The sequence below is a fragment of the Ursus maritimus genome, unplaced genomic scaffold (genome assembly GCF_017311325.1).
Source record: "Ursus maritimus isolate PB19 unplaced genomic scaffold, ASM1731132v1 scaffold_18, whole genome shotgun sequence".
In the NCBI taxonomy this organism is placed as follows: Eukaryota; Metazoa; Chordata; class Mammalia; order Carnivora; family Ursidae; genus Ursus; species Ursus maritimus.
The window spans coordinates 53,808,539-53,828,997 of NW_024424230.1; the positions used below are offsets into that span (position 1 = coordinate 53,808,539).

Consider the following 20,459-nt stretch of genomic DNA (forward strand, 5'->3'; position numbering starts at 1 on the left):
CAAGTTATAGAAAAAGGTTCTCAAAGAAGTATCTGTCCCTCCCATATCCTATCCAGCCCATCCCACCTCTTTAGAGGTAACCAACCTCTCTCTTTTCTAGTCTATCTTTCCTGGGTTTCTTTTTGTAAAAATAAACAGCTATGTTTATGTTTTGTCTTATTTTTTCCCTTCTTTCTCACACAAAAAGTAGCATACTATACATGCTATTTTGCATGCGGCTTTCTTAATTTCCTAACACCCCCTGGAAACCACTCCACATCAGGTCACAGCAATGGCCCACAATCTTTGTCACAGCCGCATCATACTCCACTCTGTGTAAGCACCAAAGTTTACTCAACCTTCTACAGTTGAGTGTGTGCCTTTTTTATATGAACATGAAATTGTTTTTAAATCTTTATGAATTGGCTTGTAAAATGGCGTTAAGAACATTCACAGATTATTTTAGAAGCTTCCAAGGAAAAACTTAAAGGATGACGAAACCCAAAAATGAAATGGCAAGAATGAATGATTTCTCAGGAATATTTTATTTCTGCAAAAATAAATGTCATGTGTGTGTTTAATTCCCCCAGCCTTCTTCTCACATCTACTCTGTTTCCCAGCAGACTGTATATAACAGGTTTTATGTGACTGCCTCCTGTTCACTGCTTAGAAATTTCGTGGTTAACTTCAGAAGCCCCGTACACACATACACGTGCGTACACACAACACTGATAAGAAAGCAAAGGGGAAGGAGAGACCACGGGGACTGTATCAGTAATGCGAGAGGAAATTCAAGAAGCTGTAAAAACTGAGAGGACATTGTTCATGTTTTAACAAAACTGAAAGATACAAAACTGGGGACGGGGAGGAACCAGTAATATATGGAACAGTCTATGCCCTCTTTTCACAATTAAATGATAAATTCAAGACACTGGCAATAATTCACAGCAGGAGTTAGGATGACCAATGTTATTCTTGTTGGCATTTTCAGAGGGTTTCCTGAGGGAAATTTGGGAGCTTTAGGTAACACAGCAAGGAACATGACATTGCTACAACAGCCACGGCTTCTTTGGAGGGTTTCAAATAAAAAACAAAACATTCATTTTAGCAATCTGGAAGGCAGCTTTGAGTAAGAAATAGCACTGTCTTTCATCAGTCTCTTTGCTGTCTAATGCTTTATTCATAGCAGATTTAATTTTTCCTTTCTAAAAATCATATATTTCATTAGCATAATTGATAGCCATGCTATAAAATTTATTTTATGGTGACAAAAGGGAACTGGAATCACACGCTAAAGCAAACCATAGGCTGCTAATTTCAATCATAAAAAACCATGCTAATTTCAATCATAAAAAGCCATAAGGTCTGTAGACCTGAAAAAAACTTTGAGAGATAAAGAAACTCAAAGCCAGAGAGGTGGAGAGACTTTCTCAAGGTCACACAACCCATTTAGTAGCAGATTGAAACTAAGGACCCAAATCTTCTGAAAGCCTGTCAACTGTTTGTTCCACATTAGAGGACAGATGTGGGAACAACACAAGCAAAACAAAACCCGGCTCAAGGGCACGGAAGGCCATGAGGGCATTTCCAAGGACGTGCCATGTGCTCTTGCGTACAGAAGTTAAGCTCTTCTGTTTCATCATTTTCTTTCCCCAGACATTTGCAAAATAATGAATTTTGTCACTAATGACAGAATTATTCCAAGTTCTATACCACATAGCAAAAGCAGGTACAAATTACATACTATTATTAAAAAATAAAATGAGTCCGAGCATTAAGAAAAACAAAAACAAAAAAACCCAAACAAAACAAAACGCCATGCCTAGAGAAAAGCAACAGGCTAACAGCGAAATTCCTTTATGAAGTACAATGCATACGGCACAGTCGCATGTGTGTGCCAGTAGATCTCTGCTCCAAAGCCACACATGCGCCATGTAAACAGCTCTTGGACACCTGGTAGATACATGTGAGAAATTCTGGACATTTCGCTCTGTTTATCACTGAGAGCCTCATCACAAGAACAGAGAGATTATGCCTGTACTGGTTACTTTTGAGCCACTCTGCAGAGACTGCAGAAGGTTGGTGGCCATCAGCACCCGCAGAGCAGTAGCTAGATATGTGTTACAGGGCAGTGTCAATTCTCAAAATGGAAGATTCTATCTGCAAGCCCACAGGCATTCTATTTTATTCACAGGCAAGAGTTGGCAGGCAACAATATTTTCTTGATCTTAATTCAGTATCCAGAGAAATGGGAGAAATTAGGCATGCAAGGAAATCACAGCCACCCAAGCACACACTTTCAGCATGCCATGCAAAGGGCTGGCCCAGGACCACGGGCTGCTGGTTTCCAAACCTTCACATGACGACTGTCAAAGGGAAAGATGTTCATACAAATTTTATATGCAGATGATGAAACGAGATTTCTGAAAACACCAAAGACCACTGCCATGAGTCCAGTGGTCTTCTTCTTCGAAGGTTTATCTCAGCAACATCTTCAAAATCTCAAACTGTCTCAATGTGTATCTCGTAGGCTGAAATGTCACAATTTTAAATGTGACAGGCGAGATCACAAGAAGTGTTAGGTAGGCAAACTGGGATATAGACAGCTTAACCACAGAGAATTTAACTCTTGGTCAACACTTGATGATTCTCTCTACTCGGTGGGGAAAAAAAAGAACAATCATGTTATTGGTAGCATAAAAAAAAAATCATTCAAATACTGCCAAAGGGAACACAAACATTTTCCTAAGACAAATACAACCAAAGCGAAGTTACGAGAAGTAAAGACAGTCCACCTGCCAGGTTTGAGTGTGGTATTTTTGTTGGCTTAACATTTGATAAAACAAAAGGAATGTGAATTTATGTTTGATCAGTATATCCAGGACAATAGAGACCTATATGAAGAACCACCAAACACTCCCTATCACAGCCATAGTTAGGTACAATTATCTCACTAAGCAAAAATGAAGAATAAGGAATAAGAAAGAATAGGTATAAAGATTGAGCTATCCTTTATCAGGCCATATACAGATGGCTTTCATACAAAAGCACTTCCGTAGCACTTAACTCTGGGCCAAATCCTGATCTAAGCACTTTAAAAACACAAACTCATTAAGTCATCATAAAAGTCCAATGAAATAGGCATTACGTACATTTTGCAGATAATGAAACTGGGGCACAAGAGGTTATGTAATGTGCCTGAGACCACGGTGTGTGTGTATCTGGCTTTGCGTATGAGCGAGTAGTCAGTGCAGTAAATCAACACCATCCCATTCACTGACTAAAGACTGCAACATTTTTAAGCTTTTATAATTAAAACTCAGAATGGGTTTAGAAAAAAACTAAAGTTGGTGGTCTGATTATGTGCTATCTGACCATTAAAAGATCCCCAAATGTCATATGAGAATTTAATACAAAGTAAAGGTGGCATTTTAAGTCAGGAAAACCAAGATAAATGTCATTAGGACACATACACATGACAATCCATTTGGGGAGAATAACTCAATTATATGCCTGCCACAACAACGTATGTAAAAATAATTTTAGATGGAGAGAAAACAGACACAATACAATGGAATACAATGCAGCTATTACAAAAGCAAGATCAGGGCACCTGGCTGGCTCAGTCAGTGCAGCATGCGACTCTTGATCTCGGATTATAAATTCGAGCCCCATGATGGGTGTAGAGAGGACTTAAAAATTAAATCTTAACAACGACAACAACAAAAAAGCAAGACATAGACCTCAGTCTGCTAAGGTGTCATGAGAGCCATGACATACTAATAAATATAAAGGTAGCACTCGATGAGTAAAACACAACTATTTATATAGGCCTCATTCACTTATCTATGTAACTAAATATATACAGACATGGAAATATATATGTCAAATTATTTTGAGTGGTTCACCCAGAGAGAGGAACCAACAGAGAAAGCCTTTGATTTTTCTACTCCGTTTTGCTAGAATTTTTAAATGGCATTGTAATTAGTTAAAAAATCAACACACACACAAATTAAGTGATGACGATGCTGGGCAAGAAGACTGGGCACAGTTCACAAGAAGCCTTGTAGAAGGTCTTGGGAAGGACCTTTCAGTTTGTTCTGAGTGGATGAAACACTAGCAAAAGTTTTCAAGCAGAGGGGAGAAAAAAAATTCTTGCATTCTATAAAGATCTTATTAGTGGCAGTGTAGAGAATTAATTTAAAAAAGAGCAAGACTGGAAATAGGGAAGATGGTTAAGGAGGTTTTTTAATATCTACCGATAATTGAGAATTTGCCACGTGCCATGTGTAGCATCTAACTCAGCTCACGGAAGCCTTTACATCCCCTGTACTGGAGCTCTACAATCCCTGTGTCACATCTGAGACTCGGAGACATTCACAAATACCCCACCTGCACAGCTAGTTAGTAAAAAACTGGAACGCAAATTCAAACCCTGGTCGCATGCATCACTGCAAAGTTACATTCCATTCCAGAACATGGCAGGAGCCTGGACAAGTGTTGAAGAGGACAGAGAACAGGCAGGAGGGGCGGGTTCAGTACCTACGGAGGAGGAAAGACGGGGAGTACCCGAGGACTGGCTGGGAGGCAGAGCACAAAGAAGGCAGGGAATTTTCAACTCACGCCCAGGTTTCAGGCTTGGAAGAAATACCCAGATTTTCCATAATGTGTTAGTTTTTACTTTTATAATGTTATCAATACCGACTGATACCTTCAAGGACTCTATAGACAGCTCATGAACAATGACATTTTTGTACCTATTTCTCAATTCCAGATTTCTAGTGCATTACTATAGCTTCAACATCCCCCCGGGTGCAGTATCTTGCAATGAATCTTTCATCTTAAAAGTCTGTTCATTGCAAATACTGGCAGGCTATGAGAGGTTATGAAACTCCTTCCTTGCTTTCTCCTCTGGGAGCTTTATGATTTTCACCTGAGCTAACAATGGAACCTCCCAGGAATATTAGAATTCCTCCTGGCTTTCTCTTGTTTCAATCACAGAGAAATTGGAGACCTTGAATACACCTGTATCTGTAGAGATACAGAGATATAGAAACATAGATACACACTCATACACTCACGCATAGCATACAATCACGTATGTATACACATTTTTTTCTATTCTTGTTTAAACTACATCTTAATGTAGTTATTTTTAATGGTGGGACAGAGATAGGGTCCATGGTTTCGATGGTAGAGCAGGAGGGGCATCTATGATGTCTTCAGGGATTCTAGAAACCTCCTAAATTTTAAAATTTTGTGCGCAAATGGATATAAGCAGTTCTCTAAGGAGATTACCAATAGCTTTCATTAGATGTTCAAAAGGGTCTAATACCTAAAAAAAGATTAAGAGCCGCATGGCTGTCCTTTAAGGGAATCTGTCATTAATCAATCCACTGACTAAACAACATATTTAGGAGCCTTCGATAGGCAGACACGAGCAGTTCCTGCAGCTGTTCATCGTGGGTATACAGGCCAGGCAACAAGGCATGCTTCAAATCCTGCTTTTTCAAACTGATGCCTATTTTTGCCATCTATTTGTTAGGCTAATGGGGAAAAATCCTCACCTACATAATTAAACATAACTTGCTGCAAGGCTTCAGTTAAGATGGCAGTGAAGGATGGCTGATTGTGTATTTTTAAACTCTATTTCAGAGACTACTTCCTTGTTATTTTGAACATTTTTCATAGGTTAATTCTGTATCCCAAACTGTTGCCAAGATTATACCAAGAAGCATTCTACAAAAAGAGAACACAGAATTCATGGCACAACAAAAGTATTGCTAATATGCCAGTGGATACAATTCCTCTTCCTTTTTTGTGAATCTATTCTACTATAATCTCAGATGCAAAATTCTCATTTCCCCAGAACTACTGACCTATTGGTAGTAGGAAGTTTGGCTGAGATGTGTGTGTGTGTGTGTGTGTGTGTGTGTGTGTGTGTGTGTGTGTGTATCCAGGTACCCTAAACTACCCACTGACTGAATTACAGTCTCAGAAACAAAAAGAAAGCACACAGCAGAGTGGGTGGGATACTGTTGGATTTACACCAACAAAGATCTTTAGGAACAAAGAGAAAGAACCCACACAGTATAAAATAAAGGACTGCACAGAAAGAACTTTTGAAAATAACTTCTGAAGTTGTCTGATAATTCACTGGCCAACATGAGTAGACTCCACAAATCTCTGAGTATAGTGTCTAAAGTGATAAGCCCACATATTTTTTTCCTAGATGACTAAACCCTCCTAGGGTAAAAAGACAAAGATATTTCTAATATAAATTTGCTTCAACTGTAGGAGAAGAGCTGTGGAAACTGTCTACTCTTGATTCTGAATACCACTATTTTCTTCTTTTAATTTCTCTTCCTCTGAACATCTTGGAACATGACATTCGGCTTCCAGCTGGAACTGCAGATAAGCAGCCTCTACGGGGGCTCCAAGCCCCTCCCAAGAAGGAGAAAGCAGCCCTGATCGGAGTGTCCAGCCTCACCACTTCAGATCTGCTAAACTGTTTCCCAGGCATCTGGTACTTTGAATCCCACCATTACAAAGAAGTGGATTCTAAGAATAGGAAAAATATCTGAGCTGCAAGATCAGGATGTATCTTCAGTTTTGCCCCAGAACTTACAGCTTTAGAGAACAGGAGAAATGAACATGAATGAGAATTCTCTCTGTTCTTCAGAGCCCCAGACATTAATCAGCTTAAATGACTTCATGTAGCAAGTCTACAGTCTAGTTTTAAAACACACTTCTTTCTCTGCCCAATATGCCTTAGGATTTAAGCCCCAATCAAACATGTGACTATAATATACATAGTATTTTTTTTTTTTTTACAAAACACGTTCTTTCCTGGGAGAACTCTTAAATATCAATGAAGTTATCTTAAAACTGGGGGTAGCAAAATACATATAGAAGACAAAAACAAACAGGAAAACAAACAAGCACACACACGCTTTAAATAAATAAAAAGAGCATACAGACTGAGACTATAATTTGATTCAAAGCATATCAGAATTCATAGTATAATGAGGTATTTCATTTTTGCTTAAACTACTAAAAAAGCCATGCATGGTCATCATGTGGCTAATGATTAATATTTAAAGTATTATCTAAGAAGGATCTATATTAGAACTATGATAGTGTTCTCAGTGATTATCAAGTAATTTGGAAGCATGCTCAAAGCACAAAAAAACTTGACATCTGACTAAACTGTTTTGGTTGGAAAGGTCCTACTTGTCTGAAATTTCTCTACAGGGGGTTATAACAAATATGAATTTTCACGGCAGCATCTTTCTGCACCTGCAAACCTAAACACAAATCCAGACTTTCTCAAAAACAAAACACAGATATGGGTCTTTCAGATTCTATCTGATGTACTGGCATATTTTAAAAAATAGATTTTTAAAAATATAATTCAGGTCTGGGCACAGAAGTTAAATTTAGAGAGAGAACGTAAACTCTTCCTTCACTTGGACTTCACTAAGGAAGGCTGAGAGAGAACAGGAGTGTGTTCAAATAAGGCTGTCATATCTAGGGCAATGAGGAGGTTAAATTAGGAAGGTGTCTTTGTTCCCCAACTACTCCCAGCTCTTTCCGAGAGAACCCCCCGCTCCAACACCACCACATCTTCCTACAGATGGCTGAAATTTCCTTATCAGGACACAAACTATTTCTTTCCCAAATCATAAGAGATTACTACAGATTTTAAGAAAGGTGGAAGGACAGAGCATGATACAAGAACGTGTTATGGAGTGTCCAAGATAAAGATCCCGCTGAGGGAAGCAGGGGGAGAAAAAGCAGAAATGCCAAAATCTACATAACGATTGTGCCTTGTTTTTGGAGACAAAGGAGAGCAACTGAAGAAATACTTCTGTTCTCCTCATGAAAGCAGGAGGGCCAGCATCACAGCGAGCATGGAAGGTGTGGAACGGCCATATCCGCCAGCACTAAGGTTTCAGATGAAATGATGGGTGCTTTTCAGACTGGACACTCACCCTGACACACAGGAAATCAGGAGACTGAAATCGAACACCTCAGTTGGGAGGCCATGCTTAACGGGGAGCAGCCAAGAGCACTGATGTGATCAAACGGAGGCCAGTACCGACGAGGACGCAGTCTTGGGGGACGGGGTCCTGGCTAGGGTTCTGAACGAATGCTGTCAAGAAGGGCAGGTTCCGGGGAGAGCAAAAGACTAGAATCTGAGAAGTGTCATGTTAAGAATTCTTGCATCTAATAAAGTGAACTATTTGTCAGACATTGTATCGGGCTAAACACTATATACATTTTACGAAATTCCTTAACAGTCTCTAAGAAGCGAGTGATATTATCCGCCACCTCCAGTTACAAACTAAGAGAGAAACGCATCACAGAGTCCTTCTTCTATAAAGTGAAGGGAAGGAAGCTGAAAGGACTTAACGAGGCAGCACGTGTACAAGCACTGAGCCAATGAAAAGATGCTCCAAAGTGCACCTCTCCCAGAGAATCACAAAGCAGAGAGGAATTTTAAAAAAAGAAAGGAACCCAGTCAGTCTTCACGGAGTTACAGCTCTACCCAGAGACAAAACACACTACATATAATCACACAGAACGACACAAAAGCAGTCAGACATGCTACGTACACAAATAACGAACAGAACCACGGTTTACAAAGATCGTTCCAGCAACTGTAGGCAGGAAGGTTAAAGGTGGGGCTGGCCTGGACAGAGACAGATCATTTACAAAACTGTTGTTACAACTGCTATGAAAATAAAATGGGGGCTTACTCCTACATGAAGGCAGTGGTGGCAGGGGCACCGAGAAGGAGCTGAAGGGCAAAACCAGAGCAGACGTACGTGAGCAGAGACAGGAGGAACAGCAGCCGGCCCCACAAAACGAGTGTGGAGGGCCCTTCCCAGGGACAGGGACCCCATGAAGCGGACTCACGAAGGCAGACTGGGAAAGGGAGTCGGGTTTGCATGTGCTGAGTGTAAGACAGCTGTGGGTCACAGGAGGAGGTAGGAGGACCAAGAGAAAGGTCTAGGAGGTTACAAACTCCACTGGGTTTAGGTGGAACTCAAGTAAAGAGGGTAGATGAGATGCCCCAGGGGCCATGTAGAATAGGGTCCTAAGACTGAAGCCCAGGGGAAGAGGACTTTCAGAAACGCCTGGCCAGCAGTGACCGGGACCAAGCAGAAGCAGCCGCTGACAGCGGAGAGTGTCCTGGAGCAGAGGGAGTGTAAGCCAAGGCCTGACGTATGTGGTTCTGAAATCAGGTAGGGGGCCAGAGAGTGGGGGCACACTTCTGGGGGCACAGTTTCAGATAGTGGTGGGAGTAAAGGCCAGGATGCAGAGTCAGAGGAAGAAAAGGTTAGAAAATGAACAAAAGAGAAAATGCAGGCCAACATTTCAAGAAGCTAGAGCAGACTAAGGAGATGAGCTATTAAGGGGAATGCAAGACCAAGGGCCAATAGGCTTTCTTAAAGATGGGACAGACAGGTGTATTTATGTTCCAGACACACATGCTTGAAAGAGAAGCAAAGGTGACTTACAAGCAGGACATGAGGTGATTGATAGGTCGTTGATCAATTCTCTCTAGAAAAGCAGAAACAGGAAGGTTACAGGGCGTAGGTAAAGGGATGAGGGGCAGGAGGAGGGTACTTCTCCCCGTTCAGCCTGGGAAAGTGATATGAGTAGGTGTGATGAAGGTTTGTGGCAAGGAGTGGAGGTAGATTGCCCCGCATCCATTAAGGGAGTGACGCCTTCTGCTGGGAGTGAGGGCAGATGCCTGAGAGAAGTGCCTTCCTAGGAAGCAGGGAGTGCTCGGATTGAGGACCAGAAGGACGGCCAGGCACTGCCCTCTTAGTAGAGACTGTCGGTCTACAGTGCCACCAATCCGCAAGGCTTTGTGCTTTTTCTCTAGCAGGGCTTGGCAGCTTAGAAGTTAGAAGGCACATGTGATTCATCCAAAGCCGGGATTTTGGCAGGCATCTGTGGGGAGAGGAGGACAGGGGGACAAGGCAGTTGAAGATTCTGGCAAGAGCATGGCTAAAATGATGGAACCAGGGGGTCTAGCCTGGCCAGGGAAGATGTGAAGCCAGAAGGAAGAAAGAGGACAAATCAACCACAAGTCTTAATTAAAGGAAAAATTGGTACTGTGAGAATAAGGGAGAGAGAGGGCGGCAAGGGCAGTGGATGGGATCAGACAGTGAGACTGAAAGTTCCACACTGCAGGAGAGGTCCAGTTCTGACTGACCCAAGTGTGGCGGGAAGCAGGTGGACTACCCTGGGAAGGAGGGTCTGGCCCTCAGGTGGAGGCGCGCGAGGTACTGGGTGGCTTACATTGGCAAAGGATGTCCAAGGATGAGCAGGAGACCCGGGCAGACGCAAAGGGGAGGCTCAGGGAGGGCTGCACGCGAGCGCACACATGCACACAGGCACACGCATGCGCACAAATGCACAATCCCATGAAGTAACAAGAGTGGAAAGCGTAGGGAGGAGACAGCATATGCCTCAAGGGAGGGAGGGCTGGGTGCAGAGTGACAACATACTAAGGAGCAGGCAGGCGGCAGGAAGAGGCTAGGCCCCCTGACCTGGAAGGGTGCAGAAGTGAGTTTGGTAGAGGCCAAGGTGCACTCTCAGGAAGCAGAGGTTACAGCGAAGCAGCTGGGCGTTCTGACCCGAGAAAGGGGGCACCGCGTGTTGAGCTACTAAGGATGATGCATCACTGGCTTTTTTATAAGAAGACTTATTTATTTATTTATTTATTTGAGAGAAAGAGAGAGCAAGTGGCAGTAGAGGCAGAGGGAGAGAGAGAGAGAGAATCTCAAGCAGACTCTGCACTGAGCATAGAGCCTGATGTGGGGCTCGATCTCACAACCCTGAGATCATGACCTGAGCCAAAATCAAGAGTCAGACACTTAACCAACTGAGCCACCCAGACACCCCAGTACATCCCTTGTTTTACCACAGGGGGTGCTGCGGAGGTCATAGGAGAATGACAGGAGGGAGTTGGCCATGAGAAGCCACTCAGGCCAGGGGCAGGGACAGAGCAGCACAGCACTGGAAAGGAGATGACACCTGTGGTCAGTGGCTTCCAAAGCCAGCCATGTCCTAATCTCCGAACCTGTGAATATGGTATGTTACATGGCGAAAGGGATTTTTCAGATGGGATTAAGTGTAGTAGCATCTCGAGATGGAGAGGTTATCCTGGATTATCCAGGTGGGCCCAGTGTCATCACAGGTGTCCTTGCAGGAGCGACGCCAAAAGACCAGAGACGGAGATGTGACTATGGAAACAGAGGTTGGAGTGATGTGGGCCCACAAGCTAAGAAATGCAGGCAGCCTTTAGAAGCTACAAAAGGCAAGGAAATCGATTCTCCCCCCACCCCCAGCCTACAGAAGAAACACAACCCTGATGACCCATTGTAGATTTCTGGCTTCCTGAACTTTAAGATAATAAATTTGTATTATTCTAAGCCATTAAGTTTATAGTAATTTGTTACAAGCAAAAAAGGGAGGGAGGGAGGGAGGGAGGGAGGAAGGAAAGAAAGAAAAGGAAAAGGAAAACAACCCCTGACTATAAGACAAACTAAATTATATACTACACTATAAAGACACACAGAGAAGTCCAAGAGTTTTAGCTTTTCCATGATGACTTTCATCTTGTTCTGAAATATCAATCATTTTAAAATGAATTCAAGTGTCCCTGACCTGCAGGGGCCCAAGCACACATTTAGCCTAGCTGCTCGGCCGTCTAACTCATGGGGAAACAGGAACATCTGCTGGGCATAAAAAGCAGAGCTTTCTAGGCCAGTGACTAAGGACAATTGGGATGTGTGGTTTGTGGGACAAGGTCGGTTTAGGGCGAGGGAGGGCTATGCTCCCTCAGTCAGACTTGCCCCCAGAGTGCTGGGATAGGTGCAGGTGGAGGTCCCCTTGGCTCATGGTCAGATAACATGAGGGGCAGCACCTGCCTTCACACTGGTCCTACACTGTCCCCCAAGCCTCACTCCCACCAGGAGGACCCGGGTACTCAGAGGCTGCCAAGTCCACAGGGTCAGAGTGCACAGGCTGGGGGAAGGTTTTAGGAGGACATGGAACTAGGAAGTTCAGAGAACAAGAAGAGACACAGAGGCCTCACACTTGGATGAAGACTCTGAACAGTTGAACAGGGCAGCAACAAGCAGGAGGCAGTGCACGGTCCACCTGACCAGCACAGAAGCAGCTCTGTGTTTACGTGCACCTGGAGATGGGGCTGGACTGTGGGGACTTGAATTCCAGGTTGGCATATCTGAACTTGTGATGGGCAACAGGGTGGGAAGAAAGCTTCAGGGAGATACAGCGGATGCTTAGATGACTGGCAGGGAGAGATAAGAGAGGAAAGTTTTAGAACCAACTTCAAAACCAAAGGAAAAAATATTTTAAAGTTTGAATCAAATCAGGATAGGCACATTTCACCAGTAACGAAGAGAAAATGTTTTTATATTTTCTGTCAACAGAAGGTGTTTATATCCTTGTACACTCACTACCCCAGATGGCAAAATAAACCATAAATTATAAAACACTTTACTTTGTCTTGTACAAAAAGAAATTCAAAATAGGCCTATAGATACGCAAAAACCCTTTGTGTGCAAATAAAATAAGCATACTCTTTTAAAAATATACACACACAAAATATACATATACATATGCACATTTTCTTCATAGAATACATGCCTGATTTGCATGATGAATTGACCACGTGTGTGTCTGTGTGTCACTGGTACACCTTCTAAAACTTGAATGTTAGGATGGAAATGTAGTAAAACTAAAGCAACACTCAGTATCTTTTTAATAGGTTTCCAATCAGGATATGAAAACTGTTTCATTTTATTTTCAACATTTCACTGTCAAAAGGTGAAAAGTTTCATCTCAGCAGGCTGACCTGAACACCATTATTACAATATTTACACAATTAAAATGGACAGTAAGAGTCAAGAGCACAATGTCACTCCAAAACTGAGTTCAATCTGATCATCTTTCTTGGAAGACTGGCCTGAGTTATCTGCCTTTTTTATTCTACTGAAGGCTATTATCAAGTATAAACCACGCCACTTCATCTTAGAATATAAATGTCCAGTCAGAGTAACACCGTATTTGAACACAAGCATTCCGGTCATCAGGACAAATCAGACCTGATAACTGGTAAACTGCTTCCTCCTCGTTCAGGGCTGGAGGAGACGCCACTTCTGCGTGGAATGCCTGGGAAACTCATTACTTGTACATTCTGCTGACAATGAACATTCTACCTCACACTGCTGTCCCATTTTCAGGCATACCTTTTTTTTTTTTTAAAGATTTTATTTGTTTATTTGACAGAGATAGAGACAGCCAGCGAGAGAGGGAACACAAGCAGGGGGAGTGGGAGAGGAAGAAGCAGGCTCATAGCTGAGGAGCCTGATGTGGGGCTCGATCCCAGATCGCCGGGATCACGCCCTGAGCCGAAGGCAGACGCTTAACCTCTGTGCCACCCAGGCGCCCCTTTCAGGCATATCTTATACCCCAACTAGATGGCACGATTTTAAGCAGCCATGTCATGAACTCCTTAGTGTTTCAGTCCAGATCTTACATGGTGGTTTGTACAGACAGAGCCTCAAAAACGTCAGTAGCTTGACTGCTAAATTCTGAGTGAAGGCAAAGGCACACCTACAGGTCAGACAGGTCCACTTTCTCACCTGCTCATACTTTATGGTCACTTTCAGAGTTGGCAAAAATTAGAGTCCACAAGCTTGAGAAAGTCATATTTCAAAGTATTATTAGCCAAGGGATCCTCAGAGACTGCATCCCCTGCCCACCGCTCATCTCTACTCTGTGGACAGTCATGGATTCTACTTACACCCTCCAGAGGGAACCCACCCCTGCCTTTACGATGCCACATGTTCCCTCACTTAGTGCTCGTCAGTACCTCTTTTGTCAGATCTCTATAAAGTCAAGGGAGAAAGTTCTATGACCCATAACGTACTATTACACAGTTCCCAATATTGAAATAGGGATTTATTTCAGGAACAGAAATCTCACATTTACCCCCTTGGAGGTTTTTTCAGTTAATACTGCGTCACCAGGGAAAATCTGGAGGGGGGGGATTCTCTGTTCTGCAGGTGTTCTCACGCTAGTTGATGGACCTTGAAGTGTCCTAGAGGAAAAACCCAGAAATCGTGTTAATTCTCTCACTGGCTGAGCTCAGGGAAGAATGCAGGCACCGGCCAGAACCCAACAGCTCTCTGCCATTAGCTGAAATCTGCCTTGCTCCAGAAACAAAAGCCCATTTCAGCTTACCACGCCAACATATGATTCAGTCCTCAGTGGAGGTAAGAGAGGACCCTGGTCTGAGGACACACAGGGACCTGATTCCTAAGACCCTGCATCACTCTTGGCCAATTTTGCTACGTGGAAGTCCTGACTTCAATCACCGGCTGTTCTTATATTTTCGTGGTCTCTGGCTGCCTTGAGACCCTACGGTGATCCATTTACACCCAGCCACTGGGTCACAAGCCTGGCCTGTGTCCTGTGGCTGAACCTGGACTACATCTGCCCTTGGGGCTCACAGCTCCTGACAGGCTTTAGCTGGATCTGGGGCCAGCCTACTCTACCCTCCTGACCTGCACTGACCACACAGCATGGGCCCAAGATGGGCCCAGGGACAGAGAGAACAGGCAGGTTGCACTGGCTTGCCCCAGTCAGAGCCAACTCTCCGTAACGATCTTCCATGTTCAGAAGTGAGAAGAGGTTACCCAGAAGTCATTCAACATTGACTGATCAGGAGCACAAAGAACAGATGCTGTGAAGAAACAGGAAGGAGAAGGAGGAAGAGACCCCCTACCTGGGGAACTTACTCTAGGTCTCATCACGTGACAGTCTCATCACAAGTCAGCAGGGACCCGACTCCTGCCTGAGCAGGGACTGTAGCGTTCTTACAAGCTACTACCACCTCGGGCCTCCATCCTGCACACAGAAGCCCGAGGAGCTCTCAAGCTCCAGGGTGCCGGGCCCCACCCCCTGAGGTTCTAATTTAATAGGTCTCAGGAATACCCGTGCGTCTGGGTTTTCCAAAGCTCCATAAAGGCATCTGATGAGAAGACTGGGTTGAGTATGAAATATTTAGTATTTCTTAAATGTGAGCTGCCAGCACTTGGTATCTTTTTCTTTCCCTCTCCCCCATTCTACTGCCACGGCCAGGATTAAAATTGTTAGCCCTTTTGGGATGCCTGGGTGGCTCAGGCAGTTGAGCATCTGACTCTTGGTTTCAGCTCAGGTCCTGATCTCAGGGTCATGAGTGATTTCAAGGTTGTGAGATTGAGCCCCACGTCGGGCTCTGCGCTCAGCGGGGAGTCTGAATGAGATTCTCTCTCCCTCTCCTTCTGTCCCTCCCTGCTGCATTCTCTCTCTCTATCTCTAAAAAAAATAAATCTTTTAAAATATTGCTAGCCCTTTTGCATAATAAAAACTACTAGATGTAACTTAACAAAATGTCGTGAAAAGTAAAGCAAATAAAAAGCATTAGCTTCTTACTGCTGGTAAAAATGCAATATAATTATGCAAATCTGATGCAATTATTTATATAAACTCCCCTGAAATATTGAAAACAAAGACCAAGAAGAATAGAAAGGGTAGCAGAAGATTTGGTACCCTGGGTAAAGATGAGCCCCCTGAAGTCACAAGCCCCCGTGCCAATAGTCAGTGTCAAGCAAGCCCACACAAGCTGCTCTGAGCATCATTAGAGTCCGGTGGAACGTGATGGGGCTTCACCGGCTACTCCAACATGTTGCCTGGCCCACAAATTCCATGCAACACATCAAAACAGATCCCTCGAACCTGATCCTTGGGTGGTCTTGTGCAAGAAATACCTGCTCATACAAAGAAAGACTAGCACGTATTGCTCATGATGTGCACACCGTATTCAACACCCTTTACATGGACAACTGAGCTCATCCTCCAGCAACCCCCAGAGGTAGGTATGGTAATTTCCTTACATCACAGATGAGGAAACTGAAGCACAGAGAGACAGAACAACTTGCCCAAGGTCACAGAGCTGGAAGGTAGTAGCACTGGGTTTCAAACCCAGGGAGTCCAGCTCCAGAGCACACATTCTGAATCACTAAGGCTTCCATTAGCTTTGTTGTTTTCCAGTGAAACCTATAAATCAAATAAGTTGGGTGGTCTGTGTAGGCAAATGATTTCCTTTTAATTAACTCACTTAAGTGTTCATTCCTTGCCAAAACTAAGACTGTTAGTGGTTCACCTTGGAAAACAGTTCAACGGGAGCTGCTGCAGCCTTCTGTTCTGTCAAGTACTGCTCCCACGACCACGCTTCCTGTGCAGCCACGGAAGGCACTGGAAAAGAAAACAGTGACTTTTCTTGAAACAATTAGTGACAGAAAAATAATATCTAACTGAAGATACACTCAACAAGCAGGCTGATTCATCAAATAGGTAATCAGGCAACCCAGCAACTAATAAAAACCTTATCTCTCACTTTCCATGAGCATTGAGTGAAATCATCTGACCAGTCCATATGCAGCTTCTCCTGTTTCAGAACAAGCCTGTGAATATACCCCCACCCACGCCCGGGAGGAAGACCACCGAGAAACTTAAATGGGTGATAACATGTAAAATGGGTCATTTCTTACTCCTCTCAAAGAGGAGTAAACAGGTACAGGTTTTTAAAACATGATTTGGTTCATTTTAAGGTGAATGACCTGATAATAACTGTATAATCTCCTTGCACTTTCATACCTCTTTTGGGGATAAATGCAATTGGTACAACCTGTTGGAAGGCACTGTGGGAATATGTCAAAAGCCCTAAAAATTATTCATATATTTTGAACCAACAATTCTGCTTCCAGGAATTTGTCTTAACGCGATTACAGTGAATGCGCCCAAGAGGCAAACATGAGGGTTTTTATCCTTGAACTCCTCATAATAATGAAACATTGGAAACAAACTACAGGTCCATCAAGAGGGGGGTTAATTAAATGCATTGTACAGACGTGTCATTTTAATAATAGGCTGTAAAATTACATTATAGAAGATTAATGGCAGAGAAAGACTATGTTAATGATACACTATGAGTGGGGAAAAAAACAGCAGTTTAGAAAACAAAATGATCCTTTTTGTTAAAATATGTAATCAAAATGTGAAAGACTAAAATTATGTAAATCAAAATCTTAAGTTAAGTCACCTTTAGCTGCCAGGATTATGGCTTCTTCCCTATTTTCTCTGCACTTTATTTTTCTGCTTTCCACATTTTCTAGATCAATAGTTATCCTTTGTAATTCAATAAAAATATCATTTTTAAATAATAAAAATCTGAAAAGGGTTGATAATTTTAAATTTCTACTTCTATGTCCCAGTAATTCCCCCTCTAAGATTAACAGGCTAAGTAGTCATGATAAAAGTTGATAGTAAAAATATACATCAGAACATTATTACAGCAAAAACACAAAATAATATGACAGAAAGGTCAAAAAAGACTATAATACATGTACATATATACATAGGCACATATAAACATATGATTTTGAAGTTATCAAAAACTATTTTTAAGTAACAAAATATCTTGAGAATTTTCTAGATTAAGTAAAATCAAAGTAAGGACATAAAACATAAAACAGATTATATTATCCTAAATTTTAAAATATAAATTTTACATATATTGAGACATTCATTCATTCAGCATATGTGTAAAGCACCTTCTTTGTGCAACACACTATGCACAGATATTGACCCACACATTACAAATACACACGCATAGAAAAGCAACTGAAAAGGCACAGCAAAATATTAATAGTGGCTATATGTGGGTTGTAGGATTAATGCAAAATTCTTTCCTTGTTTGTTACTTTCTACCACTTTAAAGTTCTCTACAAGTATTATTGCTACACACACACACACACACACACACACTCACAAACACACACTCATATACACACATCCTGGAGCAGATTGGCCAGAAAGCGCTATGTGAGTTTTAACATTCATCTTGCTGTAAACTGTTCCAGAAGAAGGTACAGATGGTAAAAGGTCAGAAGTGCCTAGCACTGGTAGTGACAGGTGGTAAGACGCACCCCTAAGTCAAACGTTTGAAACCTCTCAAGACAATAAAGCAACCTGATAGGATAACAAACCTAAAAATCCATCAAGTTGTATAGGAAGAATTCATGTAGACTTTTAATCATTTAAAAAATATTCGATGAGCTTAATATGATAAGAAGTGTGCTGTCCCTTGAAACAGAAATATAACTCAGTCCCTGATCCAGTAGAGAAAAATAAACAAAGAATATATACTAGTCCTTTGATATACACATGTATATAATGACCAAAAGGGAGTAATTTAAGCTCAGATTATAAAGAAAAAAAATCATATCAATTTAAAGTTCAGAAACAGACACAGAGTATATACATTAATATTTACTATTCATCAATTACAACACACTAACATGTTCTTGCTAAGAAATACACTGACTAAAGATGAGAATTTTGAAAAGCATTTTAATCTTCAAATAAGGCTAACAATTGTCATCAATGGATTTTTTTGCTTTGTTTGAAAATAATGAGACATCATAGTGTGATCTCCATCAAGGAGCTTACAGTCAGTCTGTTCAACCATTATAGCACTTACAGATTTACTGCCATTTCTACCACAATAGGAGATATTTTATTTTTCTAAATAGAGAAAGTAATTTGACAAACCCTGAAGATACCCTAGAAAGATTATTCAACATCCCTATTTTCACATAAGCATTTTACTACATTACAATTATATGATTTACAAAAAAACATTACGGCAGTGTTGCCTCTAAAGCAAATATAGATACCTCATTTTCTACAACAGCTGTGTTCTTAAAAAGATTGTGTGTAATTTCTCAATTTAATCATATTTCCCATTGTTATATATCGTCATTTCACCAGAAGTAAATCATATCTATGATCATCTCTGATGATCACATAAGTCTGTAATAACCCTTTTAAGTTTTACCAGAAAAAGAAAACATGATATCAAAAATAACAACCTTCCGTGGATTCAGTATTTCTGTAAAGCAAGAGGACCAGTCAGCCACACCGTACCAGCCAGTGAGACAAGGAAATACCTGGGGCCACACACAGGACTTTCATCATCACTGACTCTAGGGGGACTCACGCCAACTTAAAGGAACCAAATTGCTTGTATAGAATGAGGATGTAGACTCCTAAAAAGAAAGGATCTCGTTGATCTTGTCCATCACTGTATCCCTGGAGCTATAACCATGACTTGCCCTAAATATTTGTTTAACGAATTAAAGGGAAGGAAGGCAGGTGAGATAATAATTTTGGCTTTAAAAATGAATTCGAAGATACCTATTTTGACCAACTCGTTGCTCAATTTCCTGGAGAGAAGGAACCAATTACAAACAGCCTGCCTCAGGCACTGAATTTTCTTTATTTTTTATGCAATTTTCTTGAACATTCTACAGATACAACATTCATTTTATAAAGTATTAGATAGGCACACAGGTTTGTAAATCCTAAATTCCATTTCTTTTCACTATATACACAGTGGCTACAGCAAAACATTCCAATTATTATTCTTCTGCCACACATTACTAATATACAACATATATTTGATCCTATATGACCTGTCACTTAATATGCACCTATTATATGCCGGGTACCAAAATTATGGGGTGTGTGTGTATTCATGCATGTACATGATGTGAGAGTATATGTATGAATGTGTATGTTTCCATTTATTCTTTACAACACTGAATATCAGATTTGTAACCTCATTTTATAATTACAGGAAACAGGCTTACAGAAGTCACACATTTGGAAAAGTCTGGATTTAAACAAAATTTCTAGCCCATGCATTCCCATTATACAGTACTGCCTCACTTTAGCAATGTACCATGAAAATGTAGCAGAAATACCTATTAAATTGGGCGCCTGGGTGGCTCAGTCAGTTAAGCGTCTGCCTTCGGCTCAGGTCATGATCCCAGGGTCCTGGGATTGAACCCCGCATGGGGTTCCCTGCTCTGCCTGCCTCTCCCTCCCCCACCCCCACACAAATAAATAAATAAAATCTTTTAAAAAAAGAAATAACTATTAAATTAATAACTTTTAATGTAGTAGAAATGCCTATTAAACTAATAATTTTTAACGTAGCAGAAACGCCTATTAAATTAATAACTTAAAGTTTAAAAGCACCATAAATGAGTCTGCAGGGTAATTAATAAGCTCACTCATTCATGGTGGCTGTGTAAACCTGACTCAAACTTTGGAAGTCACATTGACAATGCATACATGCATACCCCAGAGATACTGCAGGTCCAGGTTTTGGCTTCCTAGTACACATAAAAGTTATGTTTATACTATATTGTATGTAGCCTATTAAGTATGCAGTGGTGTTGTGTCCTAAAAAAAACAACGTACACAACTTAATTTAAAAATATGTTATTGATGGGGCGCCTGACTGGTGACTCAGTCAGTTA

General features: G+C 41.7%; 1 protein-coding gene across 3 annotated transcripts in view; it reads right to left on the reverse strand.

Moving 5' to 3' along the window:
* L3MBTL4 (L3MBTL histone methyl-lysine binding protein 4) overlaps window positions 1-20,459 on the reverse strand; it is a 417,564-nt gene that overhangs the window by 268,795 nt on the left and 128,310 nt on the right. For all 3 annotated transcript variants that reach the window (XM_040632703.1, XM_008690190.2, XM_008690182.2), the window contains one exon: window positions 16,235-16,326. In XM_040632703.1, the coding sequence (XP_040488637.1) occupies window positions 16,235-16,326 (92 nt within the window). The remainder of the gene's footprint in view (window positions 1-16,234; window positions 16,327-20,459) is intronic.